The sequence below is a fragment of the Dipodomys spectabilis genome, unplaced genomic scaffold (assembly GCF_019054845.1).
Source record: "Dipodomys spectabilis isolate Male_0828 unplaced genomic scaffold, ASM1905484v1 ptg000138l, whole genome shotgun sequence".
In the NCBI taxonomy this organism is placed as follows: Eukaryota; Metazoa; Chordata; class Mammalia; order Rodentia; family Heteromyidae; genus Dipodomys; species Dipodomys spectabilis.
The window spans coordinates 5,202,369-5,225,461 of record NW_024870815.1 but is presented as its reverse complement, the minus strand read 5'-3'; the positions used below and the strand labels follow the sequence as shown (position 1 = coordinate 5,225,461).

The following is a 23,093-nucleotide window of genomic DNA, read 5'->3' as shown; positions in this document are numbered from 1 at the left end:
TGTGTTTGTTTATGGTCCATGACCATAGAACTTCAGCATTTGAACTAAGCACCATCTTCTATGCAGCTTTATAAACGAGGGTTACTCTAAAAAACTTTGAGCACATTCTCAAATTGCAGAAAATTTCCAGTCTTTGATAAAGTGGTTCTTAATTCTGACAGTTGTACATTTAATCACCTGAAGGTAAAATCAATATAGATACAGAATCTATATCTGATCAATTAAAACAGACTCGTTGGGAGTAAGTCCAGAGACTCATGGAAAAGGATCCAGTATAATTGGTAGAACTTGGAGCTAGTCATGCACACAGGGAGATGAGTGTTTACTTTTTAAAGCTAAGAATTCGGATTGATCTTTTGTGTAAAGCAAGGGAATGCTATTATAGGGTTCCTATGTATCTTTGGTCTCACGTAATTGTAACTGGAGACGGTCCATTTCATTGCTCTAATGTCCGCACTATTGCTCTAAACTATCATAGTGTAAAGAACTGCAGAGTGGACTCAGCAAAGTGCTGATCATTATTAACTAAGTACTTAATTGATAATTTTTTCCTAGGAACCCAGACCCCTAAAATGTCAGCAAATAACTGCAGAATGTTTCTCTGGAAGAAACTCACAGATCTATTGTGAGTTTCCTTCTATCTGAAATTATTACAGAAGACAAAACAGCCATGCGAAGTCCCATAATATTTAATTAAATATGAGATGGTGCCACACACTGTATATTTATATTCATAGTAGCAGCTCTGCAAATATTAGTAATGCATGTGAAAAGAACACAACAGTTTCAGAGACGTTCACTGTAGTGAGTATTGGATCCATTTAAGATTAATTCCAAGGAAAACTACTGAGCTAGCAAAAATATCTTCTGAGCTGTGTCCATATACCTACAACATATTCTTACTATCTTCCTTGCCAGTTCCAAGCCTGGCAGCACTTCCTAAAGAGCAAAGTCACATAAGTACATTCATCTGAAATTGCCCTTACTTGGATGTTTGGAGCCAATTCCCATGGAAAGCATAACACATACAGAAAATCCACTGAATAATTGTGAGTCCTCTGGACCCACGCATACTCATTTGACCAAATTACTGCTTTGTTTCTCATTCTCCTTTCAGTTCTCCTTTCATTTCATGTTACACGGAACTAGCAGTTTAACATCTCTGATTTACACATCATCTCTAATCAAGAGCTTTTTCTTCCTTTATAAATCCCAAGAGAGGGATGAGTGAGGACCAGATAGAAATCTTACATTGTATGTTCTCCCTGAGTATATAATCAAGCATAGCAGCAGATACTATTAATAAGTGAAAGTCCCATTACAATACATAGGTTTTCAATTTCTCCAATAAACATTATAGACACATACCAAATCAGATGACAATTGTCTAAACAACATTGAAACATAGGATTTTAGAAATGGAGAGGGATCTCAGTGTGGTCCCCAAGTTATTTTTCCTTTCTTAAGGAGATTCTCTATATATGCGAAGGCTATAAAATTGGAGCTCCCAGTTCTGAATTAACATGTGAGTGTGAGTAACTTACTTGTTCCTTTCTGTGTTCCAATTTCCCCATGAGTCAAAGATAATAAAAATAAATCCTTCAAACAACCTCAGTGAATCAGGGAGTCTAAGATTTAGGGTGAGTATCAGATTTTGTGTGATCTTCTCTTTGAGGCTTGACTCTCATTTTTTAATATGGATAAAAAAATCTGCCTTCTTAATGGAAAATATCTCTACTATTTCTGGACCTGGCAGATTCTACTTTTTTGCATGCAAATTTATGTCATTTTTGTAGCATTTTCTTGATCTCTAATCAACATACTTCTGTTATAACATTTTGAAGTATTATGATAATTTGTTGACAACCTGTCACTTTGGTTAAATTTTGTGCTTTCTGAGGTAGGATCCCATTGTTATTTGTTCTCTGATGTCCTGTGCCTAGCATTTTGGATGGCATATAGCAGGCTTTGTATAAATGATTGTCAAAGAGATGAAAGACAGTGTTTACAGAAGTGCTTTGAAAAAAATCACAAAAGCACTAAGCACAGCTAAGGGGTTAGGGCACTGTATTTACTACTTCTGATGTAGAGGAAAAGCACTTTGAAAAGTAAAACATTCATCCCCAAATAAAATAGTCTGATTATGACTAGGGCTTAAGCCAATAGGCAGGCTCTATTTGTCCACAGTTTAAATTGCCATTCACAGCACAAGAGATACATGAAAATTAAAATCACTTAGTTTCCCTAAACCAAGTAGAGAGCGAATAAAGATGAAACACTAAACATGAACAACAAACTCTGAAAAACGACCTTGAACTTACATCCTTCTTTATCTCCCTGTCTCTACTTTAGATGATTCCATGAGCTGCCAGGACCAGGGGCCTGTGATCTATCAGGGTTGGCTGACATTGCCTAGCTGCCTTGAATTGGTTTGACCTAATCATTAGACATTTATCTAGACTAAAAAAGGTGAAAGGACAAACGTTAAATATTCATAATATGCCATCTCCATAGCTTTACGAATGTAGCCGAAACTGGCTGCTCACTACAGTGTCCATAACCTATTCTCCCTGAAGTTTGTAGCAGCATCCAAGGATAATTCAGGGGCAGTATGTGCACACATTAAAGGTACCATTCCTCCATTTCTTTGTCAACTGTCCCACTGTCGGGGGCTGGCAACAGGTTCTTCTCTGATCATACAAGAGGTTGATGGATGGTAGCAGCAAAGGGAACATACTCTTGATAACTAATCAAACTTGAGTTCAGCAAAATAAAATCAAATCAGTTTGGAGACTTTCTCTTGCCTTCTTCCCATATCTTTGACATGGCTAGCCATGATGCTTACCCCTTTGAAACCATTTGTCTCCACTTTTTTCGTTACAGTGGTATTCATTCAATAACAACATGCTTATATTTATCTAGGACAGTTCCAGTTCATGCATGTCATTCTGGAGTGATTATGACTTCGCCTTTCACTTTCAAAAGCGACTCGGTTTGGATAATCAATCATATCATCACCTAGTAATTAGTAATGCTTGGTGCTCAAGAATGAGACAGTCCTTAGTTAAGAGAAAGGTTCGGAAACAGGTAGACTGAAAATAGATCCCACGATCTTCACGCCCAACTTAGTGGGAAACTTAGAAGAGTAATTTACCCTTCACTCTAAATTTTATTATCTGTAAAAAAGAATGATAGTTATAATTGACCTACTTCAGTGAAATAAACTGTGAGAAGGACTTAGCACAGCACTGGTTATGCAAATCCTGTCAATAGAAATTGTCATTGGTAATCCTTTTCTTCTTTCTTCTCTTACTCCATTGCTCATACTCATCCATCTTTTCCTTCACCCTTTCCTTAATTCTTTCTTACTTTTTTTCTTCTGTGTGTCATTCCAAACCTCAAGACTAAATCAATGTGATAGAAGCAGAATTTTCTTTTCTTGTTTTGAATGCTACTGAATCAGAATGTCACAGTCATGGCTCAGAGTCCTGAAGAGTGGATAGTGGAGTTCTCTCCGCCATATTTGTTGTTTGCAATGGGGATGGTCTTCGATTTCCTCACAATTCACTGGTTTTGGTAAAAGCTGGACATTGTGACGTATGCTTCTTCTTGATTTGGTCCCAGGGAAGTGTGGATGGGTGGTCCCTGAACAACTGGGTTTAAAGTCAGGATTCCTGATTGGAGAGGAAATGGTGGGGATAGAATGGTATCTGTAGTTCCAGGACTAGGTAGCAAGCCCAGGTACACATGAGGCCCATTCTTGTCACCTTCCCTGTAGTTTGGAGAATTGCAAGAGGGAAGAATAAGGCTATTGCATGTACTGACGTTTCCAGCCTGGTCTCTGTGGGGTGCTTCTCTGCTGAAAGCTTCCGGGGTGATGGCTGTGCTCTCAGAAGGCCTGTTGGGGCTGCAGACACTCCCTCCAATCCCCTGCTCCCCAGACTCCCCTAGTTGTGGAGGCAGAATGTCCTGCAGAAAACCTTGGGCTTCATCTCTAGCTTGAATTCCATCCACCTCATGAATCTGGTAGTCTAGAAAACTCTCGGGATTGAAGCTCACATTTAAATTCTGGAGAGAGAGGGAGAGAGAAGGGGCATTAGAAAGATGTGGACTAAGCATTCACTTCAGAAAAACAAATCTAAAGAATTTTCTGATGGATTTTCCTGGAATGTCACGGGATTGCCTACATGTTCTTCAGCACTGCTGGGTTTGATGCGATCACTGATGTACTCTCCAATCCCGAGAAGCCCAGTAATCCTGAGACACATATCTTACTCCAATTTCCTTTCTCCACTGAGCTGCATCTAGTATTTTTCAAGGTACATTACTTATGGAATACATAAAAGAGTGGAAATTCATGTTCTGCTCTTTCTTGTTCTGGAATATCACTTTTAGAAACCAGAATGCCAGCAGCAGGAGGCTTCTTCAGTGATCAGCAACACTTACTCTTTTTGGTTTTTTACAAAGTTGTTCCAGAGTCTTCTTATGATCTGGGAGACTAGGCCACACAATAGGCTTAATCCTGAAATCAGAAAACATTGGTAGTTAAGTGGCAGAGGGAGCAGGTCAATAATAGGTGTTTCTACTTTGTTCTGATCTTGGCTCTGTCATACTAGGTAGGTGACTATGGAGAACTAGCTTGTATTCTCTGAGGCCAGGGCCCTATTAATCTCAGGAGGGGCTGGATCAGAGATCATTGTTATTAACATACTCAGTGAATAAGACAATGATCCACCTGTGGAAAATGAGGTTTGTCAGGTGTCATTTTTAATATAGCTATAAAGCTTAAATTTGACTTGGTCATTTACCACCAATCTACATGGCAGTACTTTTTAGATTTGAGTATTTGTAATCCTGGAGATGTGGGGCTCTACGCTCGGGCCTCTCCTAGAACATTAAGAAATATAAATGGCATATCTTCTAAAAATATTTATTTTTGATGCTAAACATGACTCTATCATATGGTAGAATATAAACTTTCTAAGAACTTGAGTGCTTGAAATTAACATACCAAATATATTTTGCATAGGTAATTATTTCTATGCTTATTTGGAGACTGGAAAAAATTGAGAAATACTGCTTAAGGAATTCTTATTTTGGAAAAAGGTTCAATGAATACCTTTTTGTCTCTTTTGAAATTAGTGTAGAAATTCATTAGCACCTAAGAATGGGAGAGAGGCTGGGTACCTACAGTTCCTGAAATCTATAATTCCCCCTTGAATTTTCCTCATCACTAAGTGGAGCTTCAGCTTTGTCAGGGATTCTACATAATCAGCCTTCGGATTAATTAAAGAAAATCACCTTTTTTCCCACAACATGCAGGCTAAGATGACCACCAGAATTATAGAGAAGCAACTCAGAGTGCTGACAGTCAGCAAAATAAGATTCATCTCCCCTAGAATATAAAAAAAATGATGTCATGGTGAATACCAGGATGTACACAGGCTTTCATAAAGCATTGAGTTTATTTAGTAACATGGTCTCACTTATTATTTCTGGAAAGTTGTTCTTAATAAGCAGAAGGATTTGTCTGGCTTAATTGGCAATGATTGGGTAACCAGAATGAGATCATCAGCTACCTGAAAGGTGGAAGTGAGGCACTAGCAAAGCCATCTGCTTTCTCAACTACTAATACTGAAGTAAAGAAGCCAACACATAGGCTAAAGAGGTAAATATTCACATGAAGCAGCAATAAATGCCAGGTGAGGAGAAACTGGGGTGGTACAACAGTTCCTGCAACCTTCCAAAAGGGAAGTCTGTGTGAGGGTATTTTGGACACTTTTTCTGAGCTGTGTTACCTGGTTTTTCTGGCCATTTCATCAACATCAAGGACATATTTATCATCCTAGAGAATGAAACACAGGACAGCACCGCTGACCTGTCCACCTGTCACCAACAAAGTTATTCCTTACAGAAGTCTTAGTAAGGTCCATTGAAATCCTAGCTTAAGCAAGAGGCATGGCTAGGGATTTTATTTAGACTCAGGAGTAGCTCCAGAATACCCCAGAGAGTAGCATCAAGATACCTTCTACCATTTACCAGCTACAGTGGATTCTTCCCACCCTGCTCCCTTATTCCTCATAGAAAACAGAAGGCAGGCTGTTCTCTACAGGAAATAGAAGACTTTCTCATAAGTCCTTGCAATCAGGGAGGCTGACTTGTGTCAACCTCTCTCTCTCTCACTTTCGCTCCCACACTTTGACATTCCCACCCAGGCATTGTTAACAGTGATGCTGAACCATTGCTCACCTGGACTCTTGATCTCTGGATTTCTGAAGAAGGAACTTGGACTCCATTCACTCCAGAAGCCTTCAAAATAGTCTGTAGGAATGGATCGGACTTTAATCTCATACATTGTGTTAGGTTTCAGCTTCCTCTGCAGGAGTGTCAGCCTTGTGTTGGATAAATTCATGTGCTAAAGAGTTAAGAGGTATGTGAGTCATTTAGCATAGAAAATGAGGTACTGCTCCAGTAATTAGCTAGCTCTCTCAAATAACTTTAAGCTGAACTCCTGTAGTCATTTAGGCATCCTCATGAAGTTCTTAAATATCTCTTACACCTAGGACCTTGTGTTTGTGAAGGGATCAGTGGCAGAAGCAGGACAGAGTCTGTGAAGATCTAAGTCACTTCTAGCATTTATTTCACCAAGAATTTCTTTTCCTAGTTCAATAATTTTTTTTATCTTTCTTTCCTTTAGAAAGATACTATTCCATCTTACATGGTGAATAGTAAAATAAAGCTAATACTCTCCTAAAAATGTGTGCATTAACCCTTAAAAACAAAAGAAAATGTTCTTACCAATTTGAGAGTTCAAAACCAGCCCAAGCAAAAAGCTAGCAAGACAGACAGGTACCAAATGTTCATGTCTGTAATCTTTACTACAGGAAATTAAGATCTAATGGATCTTGGTTCAAAGCTAGACTGGGCAGAAAAGTCCAGTAGACTCCATCTCCTAAATAACCACCAAAAAACAAGGGCAGAACATGGCTTAAGTGATAGAGCATAAGCAGAGTGAGTGAAGGCACAATCCAATCAGGCTTAAGGCCTTGAGTTCAAACTCTTATGCCACTAAAAAGAAAAAAAAAATCTCCAATAATGCACCTTCATAATCTCAATCCCAGCCACACAAATGGCAATGGTAGGAAGATCATGATGCAAAGTTGGCTTTAGTATAAAAAGTCAAAGCCATGCCTGTAAGCCTAGCTACTCTGAAGGCTGAGACCTGAAGACTGTGGTTCAAAACCAGCCTGGGCAGGAAAGTCCATGAAATTCTTATCTCCAATTAACCAAGAGAAAACTGGAAATGGAGCTGTGCCTTAAAGTGGCAGAGTGCTAGCCTGAAGCAAAAAAGCTTGGGGATAACACTCAGGCACTGAGTTCAAGCCCCATGGCTGATACACATAAACACAAAAAAGTGAGAACCTGTCAGAAAAATAAAGAAAATAAAAGATACAAAAATGCAATGAATAAAATTCAGAGTTAGGTGTGTGGGGGTCAGGATTTGTGGGGTCAGCTTCAAACACAGTAGGAGGTGCTTTGGATAAAGGATAAGTTCTGGTAGTAAAACTAGAATGAGTACACCTCTGAGAGAATAACGTGTACAACATTAGGATGTTTTTATTTTCTGATCCTATTTGACGTTACCGTCCAGTTGTTTTCCTCCTTTTCCGGGCGGAAGGCTACATCATGTATTAATCGATTTGCATATGTCTTGTGCAAGTATGACATATTAAAGGTCACTTCAAAGTCATTTGCTCCCTCACGATAAATGGCTTGTACATCAAAAGGTGGATCAGGTTTAACTGGCAAGAAAAGAAGATAAAGTTTATTTACAGAGCCATCAATGAAATGATGATAATTTATTCAATCTGCCTATTCTGAAAATCATTTAATCCATTCTTTCCATCATTTCATCCTAATCTGTAGTTAACAAACTACACAGAAAGCTATTTGTTTTTCTTTTTCTTAGGTTCAAATCCAGATAAACCCAAATGTAGTTGTTCATGTCTGTAATCCTCACTACTCAGAATTAAGAGGAATATAGTTTGAGGCCAGCCTGGGCAAAAACTTCAACAGTCTCTACCTCAACCAATAACAAGCTGTGTCTTTCATCCCAGCTACATGGGAAGCATAAATGGGAGGTCAATGTTCCAGGCCAGGCAGAAAAAGAACCAAGGTCCAATTCAAGAAATAATGAAGGCTGGGAAGGTGGCTCAGTGGTAGAGTGCTTGCCTTGCATGCATGAGGCCTGGGTTCGATTCCTCAGTACCACATACGCCAAAAAAGCTGGAAGTGGAGCTGTGGCTCAAGTGGTAGAGTGCTAGCCTTGAGCTGAAGAGTTGAGGGACAGAGCCCAGGCCCAGAGTTCAGGCCCCACGACTGACCAAAAAAAAAAAAAAATAATGAAAACATAAGGAGCTGGGAATATAGCTCAGTGGTAGAGTGCTTGCCTGTTAAGCCCAAGGCCCCAAGTTCAAACTGCAGTAAAACACACACACACACACACACACACACACACACACACACACACACACACACACACACACACACACATCCAGACCAGTATTTTCTAGCCCACCTTGCACTTTGTATATAGCCTTCTGAATGATGTGGATAGAAGTAATAGCACGGCTCCAATCTTGGCCCAGAATCATACCCACATATGATCCTTATGTTTGCCGACCCCTGTTGGAGTCCTATGTTTAAGACAGTGGATCACAGGAGGGAGGGTGAGGGAAAGTCCTAAGTATTGCTTGGTGTTTCACTATTCAAAAGTTAGTAACATCCATTTTGTCTTTGATATGAATAAGAAATGAACTTGAGGGGCCAGGTGTTTTGAGCTAATTTTATACTAAAACACACTTATTTGCCTTTGAAATATTAGAGAACTTGTTGGCAACTAACCCCAATGCAGGAGTAGTTCAATGAAAACTTTAGGTCTCATTCTTCCAGTAAAACAAGGCAATGAATGCAGAGATAGGTGTCTTATCTCTGCTGCATGGAAGTGAAAGGTCTCTATCCTAACTCCCAGCTTGCACAGTGTCTTCAAAGAGTCTCCTCTGAGAGTCTCAACAGCATTAACTCTGAACTCTTCATCAGCCTCCCTCTGCCTTCTGCCTGTCTTCCTCACAGAGCTGTTAAGATTAAATGTACCACTTAAGAGAAAGTGTTAGCGGGAGGCAGGGATATTTCCAGGCAGAAAAAAAAAAGCCAGAAAAAAAGTATTGGCTTCCTAGGGAAGCCAATCTATATTAAGCCACTTTGACCTGAGACTTCTCTGTCCTGGTCTTGGTACCTCCTTTAGTCTGGAAAATTATCTGTCACACAGATCTACCTCTAATGTACAGCTAGCTGAGCAAATTAGGGAAAGTTGCTCCTTCTTCAAGCAATATTAAAAAAGATTAATATGTCCTTATATCATCTGAATGATCACATCAATCTACCCTGGTCAAGCCACATGGGAAGACTAGAAACTGCCCCTCCAGTTTCTCTGGGTGGGGACATCTAGGGAAAGGGAAGAGAGGGGGCAGGTGGTCCCAGTGGGGGTTGGAGGACTCTGGCTCTGGACTCCATTCAGGAGCATGCAGTTGAAATTCTATTAAAAGGTAATCTAATACATGAAATGTTATGGAGGAACCAGCACAAGATGCTACTGAGCTCATGCTGGACTCCCCTTTCACTGTAACCTGTGCTACCGCAGAGTATCTACTCAGCTTCTCCCCAGGTCATGGTCATAGCCTGTTGATGAGAATGTGGGCCTCCAGGATCCCTGGGCACATGAGATCTGGATCGGATGTTACATGGTGTCACATAACATGTGCATACGGATTGTGTGCATTTCCACGAATGCAAGGGGGCTTATTTGCTGGGGTGGGTTTGTATGAGAAGGAACTCTCCCCTGATGTTCCAGCCCTGCTCTTTGAGGAAATAAATCTCTGGCTTCTACTTACCCGAAGAGAAGTGAATATAACTGTGCAGTGTAAATGATGATCTTTCAATATGATGGCTTTGTGTAGGGCACAAACTGAAGAGGTATCCAGAAATGCTTAGTCTCCAAATGACCAAAATCCAGCTTGCTCATGCCTACACTCAGGGATATTCTGCAGTAGGAATCCTTACCTCAATAGGACTGAACACTAGTGTGGCCAACATACCATAAAGTTAACATATACAACCTAGTGTTTCTTTCCTACCACATCTGCTTGTTCAGTCAAGATCATCATTCACACATGGAACCTCTGCTTTTATTCTTCATTTCAGGATCTTAGGGAAGTAAAGTTGAACTGTTTCTCACTCTTCCTGATCTCTAATAATTGTTCTCTCACTTTTAATTTTCTTTTGAAATGATGCAAAGAGGTCGAAAACAGAGTATATAAGTAAGTATCTTAGAGTATATAAGTATCTTTATACTTATGTATATACTTACTTATAAATCTGCAGAGGTACAATACATTCATATCTTATTCTCCCATTGTACTAATTCAAATTACAATTTGGATTGAATCATAATTTTTTGATTCACTTGCAGCAAAGTGTAATGTATACATTCTGAGTCACATCAGATTTGGCCATGCTTCATGCCTCACTTATTCTCATAGGAAACCATGACATCTTATTTGTCAAGCTATTAGTTAAGCTATGATGTTTCATTGTTTGGTTGAATGCCAATTTAAATAACTTCTGAATGACAAAAATTTGAATTAGTAGACCTAGTATGAAGCAGATCACCTTTCATAATGTGATAGACATCAGGTAATCTGTAGGCAAGAAAAAAGACTTGAGGTTCCTTGAAGAAGAAAAATGTTGTTTTTAAAAATGCAATAAAGAAAACCTTTGGTTTTCTGTTCTACAGAATTTGGATTCAAGATTGTAACACTTGAAACTTCCTAACATTCATTCTTAATTTCCAGGCTTCTAGCTTACCCTACAAATATCAAGTTTTCTAGCCTTCACAATCATATGAGTCAACTCCTTAAAATAAATGTGTTTACAGTCCATCTATCTGCCTACTATATATCTGCTGTCTATCTATCTATCTATCTGCCTAGTTATTATCTATCACCAATCTATTTCTCATGTATCGATCTATCCACCTGTCTACCTATCTCCCTTTTATTAGATCTCTTTCTTCTGGATAGTTCTAATAGGGAAGTATATTTTAAAATAGCTTGACAATTTAGCTAAGCACACTCAGAAGATGGTGCAAATATGTGCAGAAAAGTATAAGGAATTCAGGAAGAGGTATGATGAAGAAGGAAAGAACTTGTATGAATAAATGGCAAAGGGCTTATCTTCAGTTAGATATGCAAATCAATTTGATCTTCCCTCAGTGTGTAGCTGTCAAACACACAGCTTTAGTTTAAAGATTCTCAAAATTGTCTCACAGTAGGAATGAATATTATAAGAATCTATTCTTTTCATTTAATAAAATGGTATCAGATAATTAACTATTATCTATTGTGAATTGTTTCCATAACCTGCTTACCTTTAATATACAGAATGTTGAAACACAGAGTCAGCAACAAATATCTAGACCACGACAAACATGTCTTTCTAACCACCTCTTACCTATTTTGCCTATGTCGAATATTTTGCAGTATATGTTTTTTTCTCCAAGCTTCACACATATTCTGCTTTCACCAATCAGTAAGAATCGTTTTGTCTTGAGGAAATACATCTTTTGCATTTTATTAAGACTCAAGCAATTTACACGCATCAGAGCTCCACTGTAGAAACAAAAAAGAGACTATCTTGATTTAGGTAGAAGCTTCATATGACAGAAGTTTCATATGACAGCAACAGAACCACATGTATGACTACGTATGGCTTAAACTTCAATCTCTCTCTCTCTCACTCCCTCTCTCTCTCTCTCTCTCTCTGGGAATGTGAAAATGAATGCTCAAGAGAGAAAGACAATGAATTAAAATAATGTAGCTCCCTGTTCCATTACAATCAATGATGATTTATTCTATCATTAAAAGTAAGCATACTTGAAATAGTAAAAAATGCTTATGAAAATTAGGGAAATTTCCTGAATATTTACAATTATTAAAAACCAAAATTTTGATGGGAAGAAATTTTTTTTGTTGTTGTTCTGCAGGAATAAATGGAGAAAATCAAGTTTGTAAAAAAGGGACACTTCCCTCTCCCTGAAGCAGGGTTAAAAAGGAAATGTTAAAATATTCTAAAAAGCTCTATATTTAGTGGATAATTTTAGCAATGTTTCATTGGCAATTTTGGCTGATGAACCAGATCAAGAAAAGAAAGAACAAGATCAAGAAAAAAAATCAAAGACGTAAATTATGAACATCTGGACTGTAACAAGACACTTCACTATAGATTATTAAAAGATTGTTTTAAAAGAATAGTAAGAAAAAATTTATGCCAACAGAAGTAATAGCTGCAATATAGTAAAATTTTCTTATAAATACAAGTTAGTGAAAGTGGCCCAAATACAAAATGGTATCTGAATAGTTCTTTTTCCTTTAAAGAAATGACATGTATTATCAACATGCTGAATGGCTACAGGCTGGTGAGTTCCATCAAATATTTCTATTGAAACACTAGACTGTTTTCAACATATTTGATGATTCTGCTTAACCCTGGTACCAAAATCTGACAAATTTAATATAGAAAAATAATTAACAATGTCCAACAAGTGTCACTTTTAAATGTATATACAACATTCCTCAAGGAAACTGGAGAAAATTGATACGAGCACAATATCAGTCTTGGCACAGTTTATACTGTACTAAGATGAATGTCCCAGGAAGAAAAGTAAGTTCAATAGTGAAAGATCAATCAATAACATTTACTACATTAACGAAATAAAACATAAATAATATATTCATAATTGCTGTGTTTTTTTCATAAAATTCATGATAAAAACTTCACAGATTTAAAAAATAAAACCAGCAAGACCAGTGCTCAATCCAATAAAAAACATTTTTAAAAATCTGGTAATTAATATGATATTGAATGATGTAATTGTGAGCATTAATTATTTTCTGAGATCAGGATAAGAAAGAGCCACTTTTTTACATTTTACTCAACAGCATAGTTCACAAGAAAAGAGAACCAAATAAAAGATATTCAGATTAGCAAGAAAGAAAAAATTCATCTTTTATTTATAGAACATGTCATTATTCACAGAAGAAATTATAAAGTGGCTCCAGTAAAACCATAGTAACTACCCATTACCCAAAGGTCAATTTTAGTTCTATAAGTTAGCATCAAACAATTAAAAATAAAGTTTAAAAGGACAATTTCATTTATGATAACCATGAATACCAAATTACCTGGAAATAAAATTTATGAAAGATATTCAAGGCCTTTGTTCTAGAAAATACAAAATATTCCTCAGAGACACTAAAGACAATAAAAAAGAAGAGCTATATTTGTGGATTAGCAAAGTCAATAGTGATAAAATATTTTTAATTAAGCTTAATTAAAAATATAAGATTGAAAGATAACAGTAAACTGATTCAAAAGTTATGTGGAAATATAAAGAGCTCAAAATAATCACAACAACATTGACAAATGTGTAACAACATGGAGCATTTAGGACATTAGATTCCAAATTTACAAAAAAATCTGTAATGATCAGACCTATATATTATTGGCACAAAGATTGACCAGTACAAAAATAGAGAGTTCTATAATAGACTGAAATATGCAAATGTGAGGTTAACTGACTTTAAAATAGCAACTTGGGGAAGATGGAAAGGAATGGTAAGGGGAAACAAAGGAGGAGGAAACAATGCTTGATAAGAAATGCACTCATTACTTTGTCCATGTAATTGTAACCCCTCTGTATGGTATTTTCACAATGAAAAAAAAAAAGAAAAAATAGCAACTTAGTAATTTTAATGGGAAAAATAGAAAGTCTTTTCAGTAAATTTTCATGAAAGGTATACAAAAGAGAAAACTTAGTTTTCACACACTTATCTAGATGTAAAATCTAGAACTATAAAATATTTAGAAGAAAGAAAGAAAATAAACATGGCAGCTTTCTATGGTGAAATGAATATTGGACCTTTTTTTCTGCATCTGCTCAAGTGAGTCCTTTCTAGGAACTCTGTAGAGAAAGGGGAGTATGTATCTGTATCTCTGGGTGAGCTGGACATTGGACCCAAATCTGAGACACATGTCTCAAGTACAGAATCTCATTCTTTGGGATCACTGTGATCTCTGAATTATGAAAACTGGAGATTAGTTGAAGGAAATGTAAGGTAATTGGTTAAAGATATTTATTATCTGTAAAACGTTTCTTAAAATTTCCCCCCTTAACATGTAACTTTTGTTACCTGCCATATTTTAGAGGATCCAGTTGTTCAGACTTTGAAGTGTGTGTGTGTGTGTGTGTGTGTGTGTGTGTAGTTTGTAGAACATTATATCCTTTTTGGGACCCATTTCTGAATTTTAGGTATAGTAAGTTAAGCATGAGTAGAATATTGAGTTATACATCCTAAGCCTATAAAGTATTTTGGTACTTTGGGATAGTAAGTAGTATCTAAAATAGTATTCTTAGCTCATTTCTATTTTTTATAGAATATAATTAATGGGCCACAAAAAATCGTATAGCTATTTTATGGACCTGGTTAAGGGTCTTGGAAACTCTAGGAGCTTCCTCAGGTGGAGGGAAATTCATGCCAAAAGACAAAGGTAAACCCAGCAAATTAGAACAGATAGCCTTTTTGCTACTAATTCTCATTTTGTGTGTCTGGAGCATCAGTATCCCTTTGTGCAATCCAAATCAATTCCAGTCAATTCAACTAAACTAATTTACTTCATTGTCAAATATATGTTGCCTGACTTACGAATGTTCTAGTACTTTGAACAATAACTACTACTTTTTTTGTGCTGATTGGATAATTGGAATGTGGTTGGTCCAAGATGCAACATGACCTTAAACCTTTTGAACTACACACTGCATTTTGAATATTTACTGTAAAAAAAAAAGGTAAAACATCTCATTAATATTTATGTTCCCAAGGACTGGGAAGTTGGCTCAGTGGTAGAGCGCTTGCCTTGCATGCATGAGGCCCTGGGTTCAATTCCTCAGCACCACATAAGCAAAAAGAAAAAAAGCCGGAAGTTGCACTGTGGTTCAAGTGGTAGAGTGCTAGCCTTGAGCTGAAGAGTTGAGGGACAGTGCCCAGGATCAGAGTTCAAGCCCCACGACTGGACCCCCCAAAAATATTTATGTTAATTTGACTACGTATTGAAATGATAGCTTGGGTTATATTGGGTTAAATAAAATATACTTTTAGAGCTGACTTTATTATTTCTCTTTTTTCTTGTTTAAAATGAAGCTATAGAAAATTCAAAATTGCATATGTGCTTTAAGATTTGTTCATTGTATTATATTTCTCTCAGACAGAGCTATTCTATGGTATTGAATGGTAGGTGAAGATAATAGCATGTATCCATCAGCATAATAGTCGATATGGATTTGATCATGTAAGGTCTTCCTAGGGAGTGTCAGCCTTAAGTCAGTCACCTCCAAAAAGGCAGAAAGTTTGGGGAACCATTTAACCTGGTTCTTAACCTCCCCTCAACCTTCTCTAGTCTTGAATAGTTCAGTAGGTAAGATTCTTGCCTCTTACTTTTGAAAACAGATACTTATATGAAGTAATGAAAATAGAAACAACAACCCCCACCTCCCCCCTGCCCAAATCCAATTAAATCCCCCAAGTGTCCCTGGAAGAAATATAACTCCAAAACTCTGAACGATTTGGCGTGTTAGGGTAATTGGCTGTCTCAAGGACTGTATGAATGCTTGGGAGATAACAGTAGTTCAGCCTGACACTTCTGGGTGTGGTCCGTGACTATGGTGGAAATGACTGAAAACAATGACAGATTTGAAGTGGTATCTGGAGGTGGCACATGGGAGGGGTTGTGGGTCCCCCAAGAATTTGGAAGTCAAAGAAATATGATTGCCTTTTGAGAGCTGACGCAAGCATTCAAGGAGAAGCACCCCAATTTTAAATGCCCATAGAATCTACAAAGATAATTTAGGTGAGAGAAAAATGGTCTTAACTTCAGTACTAAAGATAAATTCTCCATTTGTAAAAGGGAGCCAAAAGTCCATTCTAGCTTTTTTTTGGGTATGGATCCAGCACTAGTCAATTTAATTTTTAAGGGAGAGAGAAACAGATTCTAAACAGTGAGTAATTTATAAGCAAAGGAATTACATTGATATTTAAATCAGTGTAACTCGTCTTAAAAATCACCAAATTTTCTTTGCTTTGTTTGATTACATTTCTAATGAAAATCAATGTATGCTGAGAGAACTCAGTACCATTTGTAGACATTTACCATTGCCAGACATTCACTCCATGAATTCTGATGCAATGTAGTTGCTATGAAGAAAGCCTGGATTACAGAACTAATTCAGTTATTCTATCAAGATTCCATACCATGTAGCTCTTTTCCAGATGTCTCTGCTTTGTTACCCAAGGCATATGGCTTTTGGCTAGAGTTTTGATGGATAAAATTAGTAACCCTACCAAGTAAAAGTGAATGTATTTTGATAGGCAACCTGCTTCCCCCCAACACACACTCACAATAGGTCCTGATGCCAGAATCAGTATTTAAATTGTATCATATCTATCAATTTAGAATGGTCAATTGGCGCACTGGCAATCCACCTCTATGAGTTTGATTAATCTGAATCTAACTTCACTCTTGAGATTTGCTAACTGAACACTACTAACTAAATCTGTTTTTTGGACTGGTAAGATAATGGTCATGCCTAAGGTAAGGTAGTTAAACACATCACTTTATGAGAGACAGCAATTGACATCTACTGATCCAATCTATATAACTTCATCAGCAATCATAGGATTCTAATTCAGTTTTTATACATTTATATTAAAAGAAAATAAAAGCACCAAAAAGCCAGTTTTATTTATCAAACTTAACTGGCAAATACAGCATCCTGGAATTTAATTGCCTGTTCTAAATGCAAGGGAAATTAATTGCTTCTTCTGAACCCAGAGGCTACATGAATTTCCTAGTCAATGTATAGATAACTTCTTTTGAAAGTGGCTGCTTTCTGGAAGTTCATTTCACCCATGTTTTAAGAAAATCCTTTTCCAGATGGAAATATCTGAATCCATTTGAGAACTCCAAATGGAAGCTCTAGACAGAGTATAGTAAGACATACATAAAATCAAGAGACGTGCTAATGGAAGTAGGGAAATCTGTTCACTTGGGTAGGAAGTGGTTAAATATCCTGTGAATGAAGTGAACAGAAAGGTCAGCCTTGGCCTCACCAAGACAAACCACAGTGCTCATGACTGTCTACCAACAAGATAGTTGGAGAACCCCAAACCATCATTGTGTGGGAGTGGTTTTCTTTCTTTTCTTATTGAATTGAGGATTGTTTGAATGAGTTGTTTGGCTGTTTTAGCATATCCTAGTTGGGGCATCTGTAGGCAAGTGTATGATAGAACTGAACTAACAGACACTGAGAATACATCACAATTGTCAAATCCAACACTATTGGATGAATATCCAATAAATGTGGAAGAAAGCCTCGCATGAATACATGCAGGAAGCGCCGTTAGATTAAATAAGATCAATTGAGGGAGGTTGGGATTTGACTGGTGGGAAGGACAAAGGAAGTTAAATACAGTTTAGCTAAATTATTTGCAACTCTGAAACCTGTTAGGGATATTACTGGATGTAATTGAGAGGATGATATTTATTGGAATGCAGTGTGGAGAGGTAGCAATGAAATCTCCCCTTATTTACCCAATATAAACTAATGTAAATAAATAATAAATAAAAAGGACTTGTCAGGAGTGTAGATGGTGAAAACGTGTCTCAGCAAACTGGTTTTAAGATCTGTTTCACTACTATCTTGACATATTTTTTTTATTAGGAAACTAATGAAAAATGAGATCATCTGATGTGAATTTAGAGATAGCCACAAGTGAAAATTTTATGTTTGAGGATTTTTTTTCAAGGTGCTAGAGATAGTAACCTTGGCAACAAAAGATAACTTGTGAGGAAAGGAGAAGATAAAACTTCCTGAGCTGTTTACCAACTCTCAAAGTAAGTACTTCCTTTTTTTCTTTTTCCTTTTCTGAAGTCTTATGATACAGTGACCCAACTTAACTCTGGTGGGTTTTGAAAAAGTTTATGTTGGGTATATGATCTAGAGACAAAGTGTTCCAAGAGAATGTAAGGTATAATTTCATAGACTATGAATTAATGTCTCTTCTCCATTATTCACTACACATTGGTTGATTGTTTGTTCTAAGTGCTTTCCATGTGTTGAACTAATTACCTCAGCTCTCTTATACAATCAACCATCTCATTGTACAAGAGAGGAAATGGAGGCACACATAAGTTATATAACTTGCTGCAGGTCAGGAAGTGTATGGATTAGAAATCAGCCAACTTTTAAATGAGAAAAGTGTAACAGAGTTACTTTCAATAATAGCATTTTCTTTCTTTCTTTTTTTTTTTTGGTCGGTTGTGGGGCTTGAACTCTGGGCCTGGGTGCTGTCCCTCAGCTCTTCAGCTCAAGGTGAGTGCTGTACCGCTTGAGCCACAGCACCACTTCCAGTTTTCTAGTTGTTTATTGGAGATAAGATTCTCATGGACTTTCCTGCCTGGGCTGGCTTTGAACCGTGATCCTCAGATCTCAGCGTCCTGAGTAGCCACTGGTGCCTGGCTTAATAATAGCATTTTCTTTATGGGCTTATTATTATGATAGTAACAATATAGTAGTCTTTTGCTTTTCTGAAAAACGAATCAGCCAACTTCACTGAAAATCACAATCTGAACCCACTAGATTGCCTCAAAGCAGATAAATAGATTCTTTGTAGAGAAATGTTATATGAGAATCCAAGTTTAAATTCTATTATAAAATTGGGAGGAAGAACTATAGAAGAATTGAGACCTGGAGACCTAACAGATGAACAGTGAGAGTTGCTTTAATATAGTCCCTTGGCAAGGGGCACAGTTCTAACACTTGATAACTTAACTAGATATTCCTTCTTTTGCAGGTACTAAAAAGGGCACATGTAGTAAGAGATTGAAGATTTATTTCTCAACACCCAAGAAACCATATTCCTCACCATATTTCCATTTCCAGATTGGTGCTGTTGATGTCTGGGTCATTAAAAATACACGTCAGTGAGTGCTGAGCTCCATCGACTTCCAACTGACTGTAGCACCAGAAGGAGTAGTCATCTAGTTCTGCATCTTCCAAGTCTCCTGTGGAGGAACCAACAAGCAACTATTACTGAGATGCACAAAAATCTTCCTTCAGAGCTGTCTTGATCTTTCTCTTGGGAGTTTCTACCAGCCCTATACAACGAATATAACAGATGTATTACTATTTAGATTCAGGTGCCCTGTGGATCAGCTTTGTCCATACAAGTTTTCACTATATAAGTAAGCCAGATGCAGAATCACATGCACATACACACAAACGTATTAACTAAACGATAGCATATTCAGGGGGCAAATTTCAGCAGTAGAACTCCTTTGAACTACTAACTTACAGTTTCTCAAAATGAATACCAGGAAGCTAGAACATATGTTATGGGGGAGGAGGGTTAAAGAAAGGGGCAGATGAATGGAGAGAGGAAGGGTGGGGGACAATGCAGTCATGGTATTCAATGAACATATGTGAAAATGCAACTGAGTAAATTGAGGGGACGGGTGGGTTGCGAGGTATAGGGAAGAAGGATCAAAAGGGTGACTTTGATCAAGATAAACTCATAAACTGTCATGTTGAATTAAAACCTCTTTGTACAACTTAAAAATAAACAAAAAAAGTTAAGACATAGCTCACATTCTAACTGCTGCCAATTACTAGAAGAAGGCCCTTTGCTCTGTAACCTGAAAGAACAGGTCTGTTGCAAGATCTCACACACAATGCAAATTAGTGTTTATATGGGTTTCCCTGGCTCTTAAAGTCACTATGTTTAAGAAGCAACACATTGACTTATTAGCAAGTGTTAGTGGGAAAATTGCTGTATAGTTAAGAAAAATTCCCTCCAATGATGTGTAATGTTGTATGACATTTGACAAAGAAAATGTTCTATCTGATGTGAGCTAAAATCCACAGCTAAGAGTAATTTACATAATGGTTAAGATTTTGATGTTCTCACTGCACAGATGTGGGGTTAAATCTTGTCTGAACTACTGTGCAGTATGGTTATTTAACCTTTCTAAGACATTGTCTTTGATGTAGAAATTCATCTTTTAGGAATCTACAAAAAGACTTAGCTTAGAGCACAGTAAGCTCTCAATAAGGATTAGCTCTATTATCATTTTTGAGAAATGATTAATGAAAAGGTAGAGTAAGATATACTTGAGACTTGCAGTTCATTTGTAAGTAAAAGTTCTCTATCGATTGGAGGTATTATAAGTATCATTTTAAATTACCTAAGAATTTCAACACTGAGTTAATGTATCCTTCAATAATTGTTAATACTTTAGTAGGGACCAAAACTATAGTTAAAATTTGTGCCCAGGCACTGCTGGCTCATGCCTGTTATCCTAGCTAGTCAGTAGGCTGAGATCTGAGAATTGTGGTCCAAAGCCAGCCTGGGAAGGAAAGTTCATGAAACTCTTTTCTCTAATCACAGAAAAAGTTGCAGGTGGTGCTATAGCTCAAGTGGTAGAGTGCTAGCCTTGAGCAAACATTGCTTAGGGATAGAGCACAGGCCCAGAATTCAAGGCCCAGGACTGGCAATAAATAAATAAGATACATAAGATAAATAAATAAGATAAATAGGTATAAAAATGTAAGAGTTTTAAAAATATGTATTTTAAGCAAGGCAACATGATTTTGAAGACTTCTTTCTGCTGAATGAAATTAGATGGATAGCAGTTCAAATGGCTTAGCATTTTTCAAAGTATTCTTGTAGTGTCTTGATCATCTTTGTGATTATCAGAGTGTTAACATCTTTCACCCAACAACTGCTGCTTGTTTATGAATTTCTTATACACTCACTGAAAGTGTTTTGATATTATTATATGGTTACATTCATTGTTACAGACTCCTAAAACTACTGAAATTTTTAAAGCTGAAGCAAAAATTTAGTCTTCAACTTTATATCTTATTTCTTTGGAAAAGTAGTGTGATTGCTAGAAAGAAATAGGGATAATATGGTATATCAAAGGACAATAAGGTTTTCAAGGTTCTTGCCACACATCTGTCTTTGTGTAAATCTGAAGAAACATTTTGCATGAAGGAACAATTCTCCTTTAGCTCACTGTGAAAAATGTCATCCTCTAACTATTCGCTTAATGAGAAAATGCATGAGTTTTCCATCCTCGATAATTACCAAGTAAATTGACTCAAATATGTAAGTTGAGGAACTATGATTAAATAAATATGATTCAAAATACCTAAGTTGAGTTATTAGCCTGGTGTGTTGGTATTTTCTATAAGGAAAATTATATAGACATCGACCTATGTTATTAGATGGAGACGGGAGGGGCGGGGACAGGGAGAGAGACAGATTCACTATGTAGCCCAAGCTGGCCTAGATATCACTACATAGACTGGGCTGGCATTGAACTTGTAATCTTTATGCCTTAGCTTCTCGAATGCCTTCTGAATGTGCAACCATGCTTGCTAATCTCAGGAAATTACTTTTTTAATTTTTAAACTGAAAAAGCTTAACTTATAGGAATAATTTGTAGTCTAACTTTTCATGTGGTCCTGCTATTGCCAAATGCTTTGGTCTATAATCCTATTTTAATTATAATACATTTGCTAAGGAGTGAAGATATTTCCAGAAAGCAGGCATTTAAGCATTCTAGAGAATATTATTATGCATGTGAGTTGTTCAATAGGAAGGTGATGAATGTATTTCAATAAGACAACTCATTCAGATCTCTACTGAGCTACTTATTAAGAATCTAAGATGAATCTGGCAAACCTATAGGATTTTGAAGAATTGTCCATGCACTGAGTGACTATTATGTTCTAGACAGTGACTAGTACTAAGGATATAGTACTGAGGATACCGACAATGCAAAGAAAGCTACTATTTCTTCAACATTTACTTTATCATTTAAAATATTTTGGAATCAGTTAAGCCAAAGACAGCTGATTTCTAGACAACATAAAATTACCTTAGAAACTTTCCCAACAACTCATATCATTGATATGAGTGTGCTGTTTAGCAGAAGCACAGTCAACATTTGAGATCTGCATTTAGAGAATCAAATTTAGTCCCTCTTGGCAATGCCCACAGTATTGTCCCATGCTCTAGTTGCATAGGGGCTAAATATATGGTAAGTATGTGGGCTCTATTCATAGGCAAGTGCTAGGTCCAGGTCTGTTAGGGAACAGAGGAATCCAAAGCATATGTCTGAAATAATTTAAAATCCTTAAAAAAAAAGTTAGAAATGACTCACCATTCTGTGCATAGCCACTTTCTCCAGAAACAACTTGAAGTAAATAGTAAACGATGCCAAAAGCTGTACCTAGAATCATCATTCTGAGAAATCAAGAGGGAACAAGAGAGAGACAGAGAGAGACAGAGACAGAGACAGAGAGACAGAAAGAAAGAGAGAGAGAGAGGAGAGAGCAGAAGTGTAAGCCTGTGTGTATAAATGAATGAGAGAGAGAGACAGAGAGATTAGGTCTACAGCTCTAAACTTACTTGACCACAGACAGGAGGAAGTTATATATACAGCATAAAAAAGGCAAATGCCAGAAACAGGAAGTCTGAATAAAAAGATTGCTTTTATCAGCAGAAGTAGAGGAAATTAACAGATAAAATAATTTAAATTATTGTACTTCTCTGGTATTCCTTAAGTGTACAGGGCCAACTTCAGAGTTGGTAGATTTTGTGTGAAAGCTCAAGTAGTCTTCAGCCCAATTTGAAAGGACCAAGAGACAAAGATCTAAATTTATGAAGTCAACTGATTGTATGGGGGTTTTTTAATGAAAGATTCTGGGATTTATGAAATGTAATGTGGTGTAAGTTTGCTTTAAATAGCTTTTTTCCTAACCTCTAAAATTCACATGACCAGTAGATTTTCCGTTTTATTCTTTATTATCTCTAAAACTTATCTATATCTCATTCCTATAGTAGGCATTTAGAATT

General features: G+C 36.9%; 1 protein-coding gene across 2 annotated transcripts; it reads right to left on the bottom strand.

Moving 5' to 3' along the window:
• Positions 1–673: 673 nt before the first annotated feature.
• Il7r (interleukin 7 receptor) lies at positions 674–22,620 on the bottom strand. 2 transcript variants are annotated; one of them, XM_042690561.1, is made up of 9 exons: positions 22,562–22,611; positions 22,399–22,511; positions 19,095–19,233; positions 11,569–11,726; positions 7,645–7,802; positions 6,250–6,415; positions 5,302–5,395; positions 4,447–4,522; positions 674–4,068 (listed from the first exon to the last, which is right to left on the bottom strand). In XM_042690561.1, exons 2-9 carry the CDS (start codon positions 22,478–22,480, stop codon positions 3,565–3,567), a joined length of 1,377 nt encoding a protein of 458 aa, XP_042546495.1. In that variant the 5' UTR covers positions 22,481–22,511; positions 22,562–22,611; the 3' UTR covers positions 674–3,564. The 2 variants fall into 2 exon arrangements, with proteins under 2 accessions (XP_042546495.1, XP_042546494.1); XM_042690560.1 differs by having other exon boundaries at positions 22,399–22,620.
• Between the last annotated feature and the right edge of the window lie 473 nt (positions 22,621–23,093).